Source organism: Fulmarus glacialis, unplaced genomic scaffold, assembly GCF_000690835.1.
Source record: "Fulmarus glacialis isolate BGI_N327 unplaced genomic scaffold, ASM69083v1 scaffold28005, whole genome shotgun sequence".
Lineage (NCBI taxonomy): Eukaryota > Metazoa > Chordata > Aves > Procellariiformes > Procellariidae > Fulmarus > Fulmarus glacialis.
The window spans coordinates 1-16,885 of NW_009214061.1; the positions used below are offsets into that span (position 1 = coordinate 1).

General features: G+C 40.9%; 2 protein-coding genes across 2 annotated transcripts; one reads left to right on the forward strand and one right to left on the reverse strand.

The window, feature by feature from the left end:
- Positions 1-1,859: 1,859 nt before the first annotated feature.
- On the forward strand, positions 1,860-11,236 carry LOC104069104 (RH-like protein). The gene is made up of 10 exons (XM_009578435.1): positions 1,860-1,992; positions 3,154-3,340; positions 3,570-3,720; positions 4,404-4,545; positions 7,418-7,578; positions 7,887-8,024; positions 8,258-8,388; positions 9,297-9,376; positions 10,500-10,573; positions 11,210-11,236. The coding sequence occupies exons 1-10, from the start codon at positions 1,860-1,862 to the stop codon at positions 11,234-11,236; spliced, it is 1,224 nt and encodes a 407-aa protein (XP_009576730.1).
- A 2,202-nt stretch (positions 11,237-13,438) lies between these two features.
- Positions 13,439-16,689, reverse strand: TMEM50A (transmembrane protein 50A). The gene is made up of 6 exons (XM_009578436.1): positions 16,582-16,689; positions 16,056-16,168; positions 15,579-15,646; positions 15,280-15,372; positions 13,935-13,995; positions 13,439-13,644 (listed from the first exon to the last, which is right to left on the reverse strand). The coding sequence occupies exons 1-6, from the start codon at positions 16,672-16,674 to the stop codon at positions 13,599-13,601; spliced, it is 474 nt and encodes a 157-aa protein (XP_009576731.1). The 5' UTR covers positions 16,675-16,689; the 3' UTR covers positions 13,439-13,598.
- Between the last annotated feature and the right edge of the window lie 196 nt (positions 16,690-16,885).

The window sequence follows — 16,885 nt, forward strand, 5'->3', positions numbered from 1 at the left end:
GGGCCCAGGGCCCGGGCTTTGGGCCTCCCCACCCCGGGGCCGCTCGGCAGAGCCCCCGCCCCAAGGCCTCTGGCCGCCTTTGGGCTGTGGAAACCGTGAGGAAACCCATTTGTCTTGCAGGAAACAGATGAAAGCTAATTAGATATATCGCATTTATAAACCACGCAAAGACACTGCATCCGTTAGCTAAATCAATTTCTAATTTGCTGTTTCAGCTGTTGCCTTTTTCTTGTCTAGAGAAAGTTCACCAGGCATTCTGGTTCTGTGTGAATTACCCACATGATCACAGAATTCCCGTGAAAAGGAGCTGAATGTAGATCTTTCTGCATCGGGATTTTTCTGAAGTCAGGGCAGTGCTCTGCACGTCTGGGAAAGTCCTTTGAAAGTTGTTCAGGAGTTTCTGAAATGGGGGTAAGCATGCTTAACTTACGGTTTTATTAGGCCTAAGAAAAAGCTGGTAAAGCAATTTGATACTGCGTGTGAGGAAGGTGCAAGTTATCACCACAAATGCAAACCTTTCACAGATGGCTTGAAAACTACGATTGTGCCATATAGCCTGGGTTTGCAGGAGGAATGTTCTAAAATATAAGTGAACTGGAATTTTTCTGCATGTGTGTTTGTCTGATACCTATTTCTGTCACCAGTAGGTGGCTTTCTACCCACTCGTATGCATTGTTACTATCTCAAACCCCAGCATGCAAGCACAGCACTCGCTTTGAAATGGCCTCAGAGTAGAAAGTCTGAGGCATGATTACAGTACTTTAATCTCCTGGACTACCTGAACAAAGAAGCAGTTTACCAAACGCACAGTGAATACTGAGAAGATAGTAATGTTCATATTATGGATTCAAATAATCAACCAAATAATCTTATCTAACAAATTATGATGTCTGTGCCTGGGGGATATACTGAACGTAGTTAGCTTCCACCATATAGCCCGGCTCATGTGCCCACTCTTGTGGCTTCTGGTTTAAAAAAACAACAACAACAACAAATAAAAAAAGCCTGTGCCTTACCAAAAGGCTCAGAACCCATAAGGCAACGGGTACTGTGTAGCCACAATGTGGTAATAGAAGTTGGTACGCTTCTGGATGAAGGCTGGGTCTGAATTAAAGAAAGAATCAGGAGGGTGTAGGTCTCATGAAAAGCCTGCAGCACTTGGAATGGTGCTGTCTGCCTGCGACTTCCCGGGGATTACCAAGGTCTTCCAGAGTGTTCACTGTTGCCGTTTCCATAGCCATACTATAAGCAATAGACCGATCTTCCAAGTAGCTGGGAAATGCTACACCTCCTTCACATGTCCAGAGATTCTTGATTCTCTGGCGTTGGGTTGGATTCATCATGTATGAGAACATGGGACACGGCTGTAGAGCTATAGCCTAACCAAGCCGAGAATCACATTGAGAATCTCAGCGGGACCTTCCTCGACCTTTATACGAAGGGACTTGTGTCTAGGATGGATACGAGCAATGTAAATAGATAATGGTTTTGCATTAAATTCAACATCCTACTCTTGTGAGCCCATGCTCTTCTTTACTTGCCATTTAGCTGATATGTAAGGCTCAACAGCAGCTGAAGTACTGTATGGATGGTATCCTGGGGCGTTACAGTACTGACAGCTTGATATGTCTGTGTTCATTAGTACTTTTTGAGTTCAGTCCATGTCAGTTGTGGTAAGTTTGGACTCGTGACGTGCCACAGATAAGGAACTGTTCCTTGCTGAGGCCTCTTGGGCTTTTTATCTGTCAGAGTTTTTATTCCTGCCCCCCACACCTACTTTTCTATTGGTTTGAGGTTACTGGAACATTTTTATAGAAAAAAATATTAATGTGTTTGTGCTTAATGTAGTCTAGTGCACAATGTCTTCTAATTACCGCAACTTCCGAAACAGCGTGCCGTGGCTAATCCTTTTTTTGGAAGCCATTTTCATCGTCCTCTTTTACTTTTTGTTCTCAGATGATGGTGCATCCACATCAAGCATCTCCTACCCAGGTAAGATCGGCAGCCTTGCTGTGAAAGGAAGGGTTAAATGCCTGCTTTTATTTTGCAGTGCAACAGAGATGGGATTCAGCAGGTTTGTGTATTTGTTAGTGAGAAGTAGAATGTTTTTACTGCCCTTTAAGTACTCTACCTTGCCATGTTTGTGGTAATCTTGACTCCTATGAACGTAACAAACTTCTGAGGGCAGGCACTGCTCTGTCTTAAGTGCCTAACCTCTGTGAGGTCTTGGCATGCAAAGGCGTTGTTGTGCTACAAAATAAGAATTCAGGATGGCAATATTTTCCGTTTGAATGCTTGATGTAAATAAATTAAGTTAATACAGTGGAATTAAGGGTTTAAATATATTCTGGAGATGTATTTTGTGCATTGATCAAAGAAATGTATTAGCAGATTATGCTACGGCCATAGCGTGCAACGTATTTACAGTGTTGTGCAAATATGAGCTGATTAATCCTCATGACATTCTTGTGTTACCCTCCCTGTTTTATAGCTCGAAAAATGAGATCTACTTACTAGCAGTTTGGTATTTTGCTGTAGGTACAGGCCGGCACAACCGTATGAGAATATGACTGTTAGCATGTCCTGGGGGACGCTTCCAGGCCTACAGGTCCAAGAGCTTGTCTCTTGGACAGCCTCTGCCTTTTATGCAATGGTCCTGGTTTCCATATTAAACTCTTTCTACTGCTATTTCTGTTCCTTCTACCCAGATGAGGACATCATACAGGTTTTTCATTGTAAGTCGTTTCTTCCCTAATGCTCTCAAGGAATGAATCAGCACTAATTCACAGTAACTGTCCGTGAAAAGTTCAACTTAAGCTCTTTAAATTCACTTCTGGAAAAAAGAATGTCCAAATTTCATTGCTAAACGTACTTCATGTCTGTTGTGCTTTTTGACCCCTCAACCCCCATCCTATGGCATCCATTCTGATCACTTTGTAAAAATAAATTCAGGGTCAAGGGTATTGTTTTTCTGATTACTTATGGATTGGAAGGAAAGCTCTGGAATTCTTTACAAATAGTGAATAATGATGGCACCTGAATTTTTATCTGAAGGCTTCTTAATTAATTGTGATCTTTTAAATTATTTTTTTAACCAAAAATCCAGTCTGCATTAATAACTTCACTGCTGTCTTGGTCTTTTCTGTCATGCAGCTTTTCAAGATGTCAACCACATGGTGATTTTTGGATTTGGATTTTTCCTGATGTTTCTGAAAAGATATGGGTTTAGCAGCACTGGATTCAACCTCCTGATCGTTGTGCTTGGTGTCCAATGCTCCATGCTGATAGAAGGTTTATTAGTTTTCCTTCTTCAAAGGGAAAACGAAGATGGTCTGAAAAGGTGATTAGTTCGTGTTAGAATTGGAATAATCTAGAACTGCTGGTTGCTCTTTGTGGAGGATAATGCCGTGTTGTATGGACCTAGTTGTGAATTAGCATCGTCATATTTGCAGACATTTTATAAGACTTTGGGGTTTTAAGTACATTTTACTGTCTGTCATTCTTTCTTTATTGGCCCTGGTATGGTCCTGATGCAGAATTATTTTTTTCTTTCCTTTCTTTTGTTGCAGAATAACAAAGGCTGTTGTGAGTATAACTGCTGTGGTCATCTCCACTGGAGCTGTTCTTGGGAAGACTAATCCTGTGCAATTCATTGTGATGACAGTTGTGGAGATAACAGTTTTCCGTATGAGCAGATGGATGAACAACACATTCCTGCAGGTATTGTAGTATGATTTCCAGGCACATGGGGGAAAATTTCACTAGGACTTTGGAATGTTGCCTTTTGGTGGTTTGTTAGTGCTCTGCTGACAGGAACATCAGTGTATTTTATCCCATCTCAGTTAGATTGTGGCTATGGTTTCAATAAGAGATGAAGTCTGACTTTGGGACTATGCTTAAGGTCATTGAACTCCAAACCCTACATACTCTGTATCTATATAATTGACTATATCTATATTCTTGGCCTTAAAGGGTGAGCTGATCTGATGGATTGGGATGTAGTGCATTTGGCCATGCCCTGACCATTCCCAACACATGAATGAAAGCCTTGACCTATGCTAAGGCACTAAATTGCCTTTAAACTTTACCCCTTCCCTGTGTCAGTTCAGTCTGGAAGATTTCCAGTGTGAATGGTATACCAGCCCAGTCTGGACAGCAGCGTCGGACCTGCATTTAACATACAATGTAAACAAACCCCAAACCCTCTGTATATGAATTGTGTGTTTATGACCTGCATTGAATTCAGATAAGTTAATCTCGCATAAATAACTCATGCATAAACTGAGGGACTGTGAAAATAAATTGCTTATAGGGACATTACATGAGCAACTCTATCAGGAACTGCATCAAAGGCTTCCTGTGGCCTGAAATAAACCACAGATTTGATTATTCTATTGATATAGGTTCCAGACAATATCAGCATGATGCATGTTCACCTGTTTGGAGCCTACTTTGGTCTGGCAGTCTCCTCACGTTTCTCTGAGCCATCACCAAGGTCTGAGAAGAATGCGAGTACTCCGAAGTCGGATTTATTGTCAATGTTGGGTAAGGCATTTGCTTTAACATCTCAGTTGGAAGAAGGGGTTGCAGTGAGAACGTAAGGAGTGTTTTTGGGCGCCGGCCACAGCACACTGAAGCTTTTGCATCCAAAGTGCAGGTCTGAATGCAGCCAAGCATAGAAATCTGCTGCTACTGTGGTTCGTAGTTTCTGACAATGAGTTGGTGAGTCTCAGCACGTTTCCTACCAGGCATCTAAGCCACTCCTGCAACGGCTGTGGCTTAGTTTGCTTTTGTCAGTCTCAGCATAAAGGCTATGCCAGGTTAACCGTTCCCTCTCCCAGCTAAGTTGTCCCCTTTGGACTTGTATAGGCATATTGGAAAGGGACCTATGCACCAAAGTTGTGGCCATTACTTGTATTTCAGTGGTGCTTACAGTTCCCAGCTGGGGCCAAGGCTCAGTTTTGTTTTGCAAGGTGCTGTACGGAGATATAAAAAGTCAGTCCCTGCCTACTAATGTAAATGAAAAGATAAAAGCCTGATGAAGGGTGGGGAATATGATACAGACAGGCACACGAGAAAGGATCTGAGTGATGATAGGCTGAATGTATGGGAGTTCCGTTCTTTTTCTTAAAGAAGCAATTCAGCTTCTTTATTATCGTGACTTCTGTTATGTAACTGCCACCAGCCGAACTAAGATCTTTCTGTGAAGGCCCACAGAGTCTAATTCTTGATCAGTCTTAGCCCAAAAATAAATGCTGCTCTTCTGAGTCCCTGGAGTTCTTGCTTTGCTGGAGAATTTGACGAAATCAGTATTTTAATCTAGCTCCTCAAGACACTAACCTTCATTATAATTTTAGGGCAGCTTGCTACAAACAAGTGCATGCTATCTAAAGTAATTATATTGCCATGTCTTTAATAATTCAGAGGTAACGTGGGTAGAAAGGAGCAACTGAGCAGGCAAATTCCTCATAGTTCCTTTTTGTACCCTGCTTCTGAGGGCTGCAACTCTCCGAAAGTATTGCGTTTGAGTTTGGGATAAAATTGCAAATGCTTTTTACTTAGCACATTAGTTGCTGTAGTGAATATGCTGTAGTGAGCCTCGCAAATGTCTTTTAAGAGTGAACTCAGAGCACTGACTGAAAACAACCTGCATCCAGCATCTTGCAATGCCAAGATTAGGACTGTCGAATTACCCACAAATTGAGAGTACTGCTAAAAAAAACGAAACAGAAGAAATGTGTCCAGACTGTCTGGATAGGCTGCAAGCACTGAACTTGTGAAGAAGCCAGTTTCCCAAGGGATGTCCTTGATAGAAATAACACTCCACTTGCAGAAAACATTAGCTAGGAACATGACTTGTCCAGCTAGGAACATGACAGGCTTCCCACTTTGCTGGGAAGCCTGTCAGTTTTTCAGATCAAATAAAGGTTAATGGGCCAAATATCCTGTCTGGTTGTCACCTCCTTGGTGCACTGAAAGGGTGAAAATTAGCAATGGAAATTGGATTTCAAGGAGCCAAGATAAGCTTGTACAAAAGCAGTAGCTGCCAGAGTTGTTAGAAGCTGGATTTAACCATTGTGCTTTATAGTGACAATGCCTTTGTCACTTCTTAATTGACTTGAATGAACAAGAACACTTCCAATTTTACTGTCAGGTGAATTGCACAACACAGGTCTGGTACCTCTGTGTCATGGAGAACAGAACATTAGCTATGGAAGTTGACTGGGCAGCAAAAAATAATGACTGGACAAGGCAAAATAAACTGTTGCTTGTTTGTGTTGTCATCTGTGCACTTAGAGCTATGAGCAACTCAGGGAGCAGAGGCAGATTGCAATGTGTGGTCCAGCTTGACTTAGTGTGAGGCCACCTACTTCCCTCTGCTGGTTGGAATTTGATCTATGCATGTGCACATAGGAAAAGGTGTGTCCTGCCAAGCAGTGAACTTTTTTTATAGAGGCTGAGATTCCTAAACGCTGACAATTAGGGCCACAGAAGCAGAAGAACCTGTTTTCATTCCTATTGTGGTCAAGCCTGTGTGGTCATGAAAGTGTGACACTGTACAGTGATCTTACAGGAGGAAAGTGAATTGTTCTTTTGGACCTGTATACTAGGGAGTAGCCATTCAGTAGATAACTCTTTCACAAATAACAAGAAAGTTAAGCTGTGTATAGCTGTGAAGCATGATCACCTCAGCTCAAGCTATTCGTCTTTAGCCCTCCTCTGGAGTAATCCTAGTAGAGGTAGAGAGGATTCTGTTCTTGTGATCCAGTTCATCCTCTTTTTCTCTTCAAACCCTGCCAGGAGGCAAGACAAACGGTACTTGTCATACTGGCAGCCAAGGTAAAAGACATTCCAAAGTGCACTTTGGGTTTCTTTAGAGTGATTTGTACCATGTGAGCTGTTTTCTTTTCCTCCTTGGCTTTCTTTCATTCTCTCTTGCAGCTGGTTTTGAACAGTTATTCCACAGTTCTATGAAAAGGAGCAGAAATTTTGGCCAAGGAGCAAGCTCCTGGTGCCTGTGCAGAACAGGCAGGATGCTGATTGTTTGGAAATCAACAGTGGAATTGTTCCCACTTGTATCTGAACCTGCGTTTAAGGGGACAATAGATAGGAAAAGCTGATGTTAAAGGTGTTCTTGAAATGAGCATTCTGCCTTCAGCCCGGCGAAGGACCAGCCAGATGCCAGTAGAGCTGTGCTTGGACTGTGTGTTTGACATTACAGTGGTGTGTTTCTGCGAAGGTGTTGGTATAGCAGGTAACTCTCAGGGCTGGCTGCACTGTGAAGTGTTAGCCTTTGTTTCCAATGTGGGAGTTATAGTGAATGCAAAATGTGGGCTGGAGCTCTCCAGAGACAGCTGGTGATGGATTCACTGTGTTTTAGAGCAGGTAATGATAATTGCTTGTCTTTGTCTCCAAGGCACTCTCTTTCTCTGGGTATTCTGGCCAAGCTTCAATTCTGTGCTAGCTGGAAAAGACAAGAGCAAAGCAATCTGCAACACCTACTTTGCCCTTGCAGTGAGTGCTGTAACCGCCTTCGTGTTGTCTGTTCTGACCACAAAGGATGGAAAATTCAGAATGGTAAGACATGAGAGAAAATCACTGCATGGAGAAGATATTTTTCTGTTACTCTCAGTAATACGCTGAAAGTATAATAGCTATTAAGTAAAAACAAATCCAAGTTTTCAGCCTGACAGTCGTCATTAGCCTCCCAAGCTGAAGCTGTAACTTAGAAATTATGTTCTCAGATTGTAATTTACAGTATAAGAGGTCCAAATTCACCCTAAAGAGATCGCAATTGCATGAGAATAGCAATCTATGATATTGGGCTGCTATAAGATAAGTGATGACTGAATTATCACTCCATGTTTTGTTGTTTTATTTTACAGACTCACATCCACAGCGCAGTACTAGCTGGTGGGGTCACTGTTGGTTATGCAGCACACAGTATCAAGTATCCTTGGATTGCAATGATTTTGGGTCTGCTTGCTAGTGTGATAACCATATTAGGATCTTACTGTTTACAGGTATTACTCAAAACCTGAAATTGTTTTTGTATAAACTGTATAAACTTCTTTTCCAATAAAAGATACCTCAAGGGAAACCTCTCTTTCAAAGAGATTAAAGCTAGGAAACCTGAAGTCTTTTGAGCAGAGTGCAGGATTGCAAGACCAAAGTTCGTTTTCTAGGTCTGAGATGGACAATATGCTATTATCGACTTGTGTTTCGGTGTATCAATTAAACTTTTTCTTCTTCCCAGAGATGCTTGAATCCTGCTCTCAAGATTCATGATTCCTCTGGAGTTCATTTCACTTTTGGCTTGCCTGGTGTGCTTGGAGCTCTTGCCCAGGTCATTCTCTTAGTAATAAAAAACTGGACTAATTTAACAAGGTACATAAATTCTTGCTATTAAGTAATAAGCTTAGCTAATCATTATTGTAGTATGTCTTGAGAAGAGTTCTCGTACATACAGAAAGCCTAAGTGTCATCACAGATAAATCGTTTTATACCAGATAACCTAAGATAATCTCTGAAGTCCAAAAAAGTCAGTAAAAAGACTTTCAGGGTTGAGCAGAGTTTGGATCAAAACTTTAATATTAGCTTTTGGTCCTGTTTTCCCTCTCCCTTTTTATTTGATATTAAATATAGCAGACATAGGAGATGAAGGCTAGGGACGTGCATCCTTCCAAGACTCATTTTGGCTTTTGTGATGTGTTTTGGGGAGCTTTATATGCTAATACGGGGGGGACAGAAATCAGCATTTCTCTTTGAATGAGGCTTTAACTCTGAGTCGGGGCAAGAATGCCAGTTTGGACTAAAGCTAGTCCGGACACTGAACTGAAAAATATGCTTGGGGAGATACCCTGCAAAAGCTGAAAGGCTCAGTTAAGGATATTCGGCATAGGTTGTTTTGATCTGGCACTGGCATTTCATTTTTGCAAATCAAGCTCATGTCGAGTCATACAAGAAGTTCTCTGATTTTCTCAACTTACGCAGGAATGAATCACAGTACAGCATAAGGGCCTTACGCTTCTTGTCATACTTTTATTGAAACAAACAAATGTAGTGACGTTTTAGTACCACAATGATGGTTTCTAAGGGCAAAATATGTCCTTTGGAGTCTGTATTAGGCTTCTGATAGGATCTCTTAAAACATCTAACTGCAGCTGCAGAGAGATTCAAGAATAACAGAATTTTTTATGAGAGATCTTGATGTAAAATGCTGTGTAGATACAGATTCATTCAGTCTTAATGCTAAATTCAGCAACTGTAAAAGCAACACTTGTTTTGCTTTTCAGACTGGGTTATTTGGTCGTGCTTCACGTTGGTGCCTTCTGCCTGACCATCAGTGTTGCCTTGATAACAGGTTTTATTACAGGTCAGTATTGAAAAACATGTTTCAGAAATATCTTCCTCATTTCCTCAGGGCAAGGGGTATGTCATTGCTCCTGCTATGGTATCAGTGGAACCCTTTGCAGAAAGAGGCCAGTTTAACTGGGGCTCTGAAGTGTGTTTCTACGGGTAAATTATTTGTAGAAGAAGCCTGAATGCCAGGGACTCTTCAAAGCCAGTGTTTTGAAGAAAGAGATGTATTCAACATAAATAACCTAGTAGCACCATTCTTTTATTGGTGAAGTTTATTTTAACAGATGCTTAACGGCTGCCTTCAAATTTCAGACAGGAGATGTGTGAGGATGAAAATGTTTTTACATTTGGGTATTGCCTTTGTGACAGAAAAATGCTATCTAGAGCTTCTCACTTTTTGGGCCAAGTGGTATAAATCTGCGAAGTTTCACTAATGTCAGTAGCTCGCTTGCATCAGCCAAGCCCTAGGCCTTTGATCACTAGTGGTCTGGGATCATCAGGGCTCATGTGTTTCTCATGTGACATTCTGTCTGGTTTATGGCAGCTGCAGTTTTTCAGTAGCTGTTAATTCTGTCTTGAATAAAAGAGGAATGGCGGATGAAACTTGCTGTGAAATATACTCTAAAATGATTTTTTTGTGCTTTAATTGATCTGCAACCTTTGCATTACCTTAAGTGTAATTAAGAAGCTGAGCTAATGAAGCAGATTTTAAAAAAACATTCAGCTAAAATAATCAAACATTCAGTGTTTAACCAATTGTTTAAAAATCTAGATGTTTCCATCTGAAAACCCAAGCTAACAGTGCTGATAAGCCCAATTGCTTTAAACACACAGGCATTTTTCATGCAAAAAGTTAATGATTTTTGATGTATTTTTAGAATCTGGCAGGCTGTTTAATGGGGTTTTACCTGGAGTAATTAATTTTTAGTAACACAAGTCTTGATCCTGGCAAGCTTCTCTCTTTGTATTAAGGTCAACTTGAGTCAAGGGGCTCTGCTGAAGCATTTAGTTCTGAATATGTATTTTGATCTATGTTACTTTTGGATGCATGTTACTAAGAAACCTCCAGTTACACACAATCTTCCCCTTTCCCAGATGTATATATTTATATTGGATACATGTGTTTTTACAAATAGGTTTAATCTTAAACCTCAAACTGTTTAAGACCGTCCCTGTATCAAAGTACTTTGAAGACCAGTTTTATTGGGAGGTAAGTTTCAATGTAAAATTAACTGTGTGGGAGTATATATAGCACCTTGTTGACTTTGATGAAGAACTCTGGGTATTTGAATTAAAAAAAAAAAAGGGGGATAATTCCATTTCACAGTACGTTTTGGATGCCCTGTTTGAAATGGATGAACCGATCCCACAGTTGACTCAGAGCCTGAACACTATAAATGCATGTAGCCTTCAGCTAGGATTGTCAGAGCCGTTGGTGGGCACGGGGCTAAATTTGAAATGATCTCGTTTGTTGTAACACGAAATCCTAGGTGCTCAGACATCCTCTGGGATTGACAGCCCCAGCCTCCGTGCTTCATACACAGTCTCTGAGGAGACTTGGGCAGCATCTGAGAGAGGGATTTTTAGAAGCCAGTGAGTGGAATGGAAGGTGCTTTTTAGGAAAACAGGCCAAGCCTCCTGGCCTTCGTGGCTGCAGAGTGGCTATTCAGTCTGATGCACAAACACAGGCCTTGGGCACCTTTAGGTGCTGAATGTGATGCTGTATCTGAATTACAGAAAACAGAAATGGATGAAAATAAGCTTCTGATAAGGTTTTTCATTGCCTTTTTCGTATGATGATTTTGATGCATAAAATGTTCTGATACAAGAATGTTTGTCTTCACAGTTTCCCCATTTGGCTGTTGGATTTTGAATGGAGGAACCCACATGGCAGATTTGACCAAGATAAGCTTTTCCTCTTTGTCACTAGAGAAAATGAATAGCTGTGATGGGTTGAAAGAGCCCTTAAGTGTCAATTCTCAGGCTCAAAAAAGCCATCGCAATAGACACACGAAAAATTAGTAATAAACTGTTCTAGTTATTCTTAAAAGATACAGGGTGTAAATTTACAGATGCAAACTTATAATGCATTTCGCTTTTCTGCTTTGTTGGTCTTACCTTAAATATTTTTTTGTAGGATGTGTACAAAAAAGTTGGCTGCATTCATTGCTGTGATGGCTTATCAACCAAAATGCTTGGAACCTTTAAACTATTTTTAGCTCCCAAGTTTAAAAGCCAAAATATGTATTTTAAAGTATAATTTTTCAAGGAGTACATACTCATTCTTATCTAGCGAAGCGTTAAAGTACTTGTTTTTAAGCTAAATTAATTCTGTGAAAGGCCTTGTTAAGCAAGGATTTGATGAGTGAGCTGGATCAGGGCCAGAACTCCGCATCTTGCCAGACTGAGCTCTTTGAGTTATCTGACTGCTTAAAGAAAAATCTGTAATTACTTGGCTCAGGCTAGCTATATGGAAGTTCAAAAGGCAAGAAGTTAAATTGTTTTGCTTGCGGATGGCACCCCTGAAATCAGTGGTATTACTCATGTTTAAGGTTTGGCAGCAGAACAGCCTGTCTGCGCAGGGGCAGTCTGCACCACCACGAGGTCGGCTGCCCAAAAGGCTCTGGCTGCCCTGCGGGTGTGGACAACTGGAGAGGCTGGGGAGCAGTCCTCGGTGCTGCCTGGAACCAACGCTAACCCGATTTCTGAAGTGTCTTACGTTGGGCTGTTTTACTCTGAGACAAGCAGGGGGCTTTGGCGCACGAGCGAGGGCCTGGTCGGGCAGAGGATTCTGCGCAAATGAACCCTTGTTTTTAAATGGATTGTGATCTGCAGCGTTTCTTCTTGGTTTCAAAATAGTTGACATAGAAAAACTCTTTCAAAAATGCTTCCTTAATAAAAAAGTCAAAATTTGATTGTTTTTATTTATTCAGCACACTTGCGTAAAAATGAAGTGATGAGGAAAAATGTAACGTTGAAGACAAAGCATGAGACCTTTGGTGCTCGCTGACCTCAATTCATTCATTAGGGATTAAGCAAAGTAGATCGCTACAGTTAAAGACGTGTGAGACAGGTTTCAAGTAATGAAAAATTGCTTGCAGAGGAAGGGCCAGTTTTTCTTATTTCCAGGTCACAAAAGAGCCAGCGATCTCCTGAGTTGATCAGCTGCCCACAGCTTCTGCCCGCTGGCAGCGACACTCAGCCTGGATCCACCCTAACGCATTTGCAGATCTCCCAGTTGACAACTCCTCACGACCTGTGCAGTAGTGCAATCCAGGCTCGGATTGCGCGCTTCACTTGCTTAACTTGCCGGCAACCAACCAAACATAACTGCTGCAACGCAAACGGCTTCTGCTGCTTTCTAGCAGGAGTGATTTTACGGAATGGTATTTTTTTTTCTCCCTTTTCCCCACGTGTTTTATCACTTATTTCTTGAGCAACCAGCCTAGGTGAACGTGTAGGAAGGGGCAGATACAGGAAGAGCTATCTCACCATTCAAGCGAGTATGCTACAGGATGAAAGTTCTCCCCGGCAGTGACTGTCCCTGGTCTGAAGAATACTCTTCCTTTGTTTTACAGCAGTTAGAAAATAGTTTACTGCAAAGTTTGTGGATGAGCTGCTTCCATCTAGAGCCACTACATCATTTGTACTTGTGACTCTACAGTGTGACAGAAACAGTAAGTTGTTACTCACCAGAGACTTCCTCATTATCATCATAGGAAAAATTAAATATTCAGGGAGGGGGGGAAAAACAAATCCCAGAGCAGCATAGTTCTATATTATGCAAGAAAAGCCACACACCAGTACATTTTGAAATTGAAGAAATGGTTATATTGTCCAGATATAGGAAATATTTAATAAATATATGTTAAAAAGTTGTTTTAAAGCATTTTTAGTAAGTCTTGGATTGTAAATAACATCATAGAAACAGCTGGTTAAGCATATCCATTTTCCACTATACTATTTACTTGTAGCAAACATCGTATCATAAAAGTGACTTCCATTGTTACTTGTAGCAATTTGACGTTTGTCAAAAACATTGCAACATTTAAATCAACATACAAGAGTAAAAAAATTAAACAGAATAGAACCAGAATTTTTAGTGCTATGATTTAAGTTTTCCTTGTTTTATCTTTAGACACAATTGAAGGTCACCGCTTACAAAATGGTTTTACAAAACTTCGGGAGTGTGCAGTTAAAAAAACAGCATGGCCAATGCACTTCCACAGGCGTGTTCATTGCCACAAATCTTCTGTGCGACCAAATTTGAAGACCAGTCCTCTGTTTAAAACAGAATAAAGGTTCATGAGTACGTAACGGAGCAAATACAATACCTAGTATTTTAAATACATCACTGCAAGGAGTAAGTTGTAGTATTTGTAAATCCAGCTCCTGGTCCTGCAATGAAACTTATGCAGACGGATCCCAGAGATCCACTGCCTCTACCAGCAGTTTATTCACCCGTGTCTAGTTACAAAACAGGGCTTAAGAAAAAACAGATTACAGCAAGTTTCAGTTTTAATCATTATAAACAAATAAGGTAAGAAATGAAAAAAGGAAGATAGTCTTACCCAAAAAAGATGAACGCATTCTGGAAAAACACAGCTATTCCTGGGTATACTACTGGTTTTTCTAACAAAAGAAAAAAATCTCCATAAGTCACATTCAAGAATACCCCATCTCTGACGTTTCAGAAACACTAAGTTGCGCTGATAGCAAAGATAACCAGTTTCATTTAAATACGAACATTTGGAGTCTATGCGCTGTGAAACAGTGGTAAGGAGCCGAGATAGACAGAGGGGTCCGTTACAATGTCGGATTCCCAACTAGGTGCAGGGGTGAAGTGGCAGCAAACTCTTGTGCTGTTGCTCGTACGTAACAAATCTGCCTAGGCCAGACTGTTCTCACGTGGAATTAAGGCAACACTACGCAGCTCATGGACCCCTTTCGTTCTCTAACGAGACCGTCCCCTCCAATCTCTGTTGCTCAGCTGTGTGACTCAGAAGACAAGCCTCACCCCACTGGAAAGTGAATTCAATGGCTTTTGTGCCCCCCAAAATCATCTAGCTTTCCAAATAAAAGCAGCGTCTCCTGCTCTCTACCCAAAAACGTGCCTCTCAAATGCAATGCTCATGAAGAGTGTAATTATCACAGGCGATTGCACATCCTGTTTGGAATGCACGTGTGTGTAAGTATATATACATATATATAATGACAATATGACAATATACAAAATGGGAGAGCACATTAGCACTACTATGCAACTAATGCATGTAGGTTTCCTTGAAAATCCCCTGTGAATTGATAAGGCCAAAGCTGACGAGAATGTAAATCAAACAAAACCACCAAAGTGCCCTGACTAGTCAGAAATTCACTTCAGCTCCAGGTACAAGTAGTATCTTTACCTTTACTTAAGTGACCTAACTTCCTTTTGAAAAACACAGACTAATACGCTGCAGTTTTCATGTCTCTCTCAAGACTTGCCTTCACAAAAAGTTACCGTGGTACATGTTAAGGTATGAATTTACATAGGCAATTTGAATTATTTTTTCCCTTTCACTGATTTAGTATATAGGCTTTGGGAGCAACTTGCACGAAATCAGTAATTTTTATTCTGGGAATAAGTGTTCACCCAGGAAATTATTCCCATGTAACTGCAGCAGTTTAATTATATCAGTATAGTTCCCGGTTGACCAAGACCTGTGTTTCTAGTGAGGCTAGTTGGAAGTTTGTGACTTAGAAGAAGATAAAATCCATCTCAGGAACAGTAGATAGTATGGAATAGTGGTGCGTAGGGAACCAAAATACTAGAACTGGGCCTGCCTAGAAACTGTCTAAAAATAAGTTCTAAAATTCAATTTAAAACACTTTAAACTTTCAAAAACGGATCGGGTCACATTCCATGCTCTATTTTACCTTTAACAACGTAGCCTCCAAAAAGGATCCACATAGAAGCAATCAGAGATCCAAAAGCCATCATAAAACCGATGAACAGCCAGATCCGAGCACCTTGAAAAAGACGTAGGGATGTTTTGCGCCTGTGCCCGAGGACAGACACTTGTGACTTTCGGCATGCTTTTGTTTCAGAGCACCTTCTATCGCATGCAGAGCTATGCACAGATACACAACGTGCACGCTGGTACAGCTCTTACAACTCTTCCAAGACTTAAAGGCTTCACCGATCTGTCACTGTACAACAGCCGACGCCACCGTACCTGTTTGTCCTAGACAGCCTTCACTGTAACTGTCACCCCGCACTTGTCCGTTAGACACCGCATTGATCCTGTACGAGCAAAACAGGATAAAACTGGGTAAACACAGGTTAAGCAAGAAGTAAGTGTTTACAAAACAATAGGAGAAACTTCTCAGAAACCTATATAAAAAGGATGATGTTGTGGGTTTTGGTATTTTTTTTTAAAAGAGGGACAAGGCTAAAACTTAAAAAGTGTTTCTCCAAAGACTAATAAGGCTTGGACCTGTACTACATGCTTAATTTTTTTTAAATGGTTTTTTAAATGGTTTTTTTTTCACTATAAATATCAACAAATGTAAGAAAGATATTAGAGATACTCAGATAGTAGCTTGATATGTTATTCTGAGTTACCTCTCCATTTAAAGACGATGTGTTCTTTTATTAATTGCATAAAGTGCATGCTAGGAGTGTGTAGCTCTGATCAAGAAATTACACTTACATTAGGAATGCAATAGTGGCTATAACCCCACAAGCATGGTATGAATGGTTGAAATCTTCCACTTTAGGGTATTTTACAGCTGCATCTATGATTATCCACCAACCTGTAAAAAACTATTAAAAAAGAAGAAAGAGCACAACAGCTTAAAATACAGACACAAGCCTTTTAACAATATATAAGAATGCTCTAGAAAAAATAACATTAACATATAAAATCATTCTTACCATTTCCAACCCAGAGTCAACTGATAGCATAATTAGTTTTGCTATCAACTTAGGAACTTAGGAACAAGGTTAACTGCAAAGCCAGAGATTTACCTACTCCAAAACTTACTACACGGGTCAAAGCTGCGAAACTTAAGTAACACGTGGATGCAAGCACCCAGAACAGATTTTGTCGTTAACTCTGCTGCTGCATACAAGGACAATGTATCCCTGTATCTTCCAAACGGCTAATAATTTTTAGCTCATCGACAGCTGACTACATCTAAAAAGCCCAAAAGCAGCGTAAAAGAAGCTGTACGTACCAGCACTCCGGCAGCAACAGAAGCGATCGTGTTTCGTTTCTCTCCCCAGTCAACACACTCCGAGCACCTCAAGCTCTCAAGAAAACCTGACATTTTTCAGCGCTCTGAAGAACTGGAAAAGAAAAAAGGGACGTTTCTTTCCAAGAGGAAACCCATCACACATCAAGGGCTGGCATGCAGCAATGCGCATCGTGCAAGGCAGGGTAAAACTGCTACTTGCTACCTGAAAACCCCACAGCCAGGGCCCCTTCCCGAGGGACGACTGAGCAGAGCAGATGACGGAGCCTGGCCACCAAGGTCCACC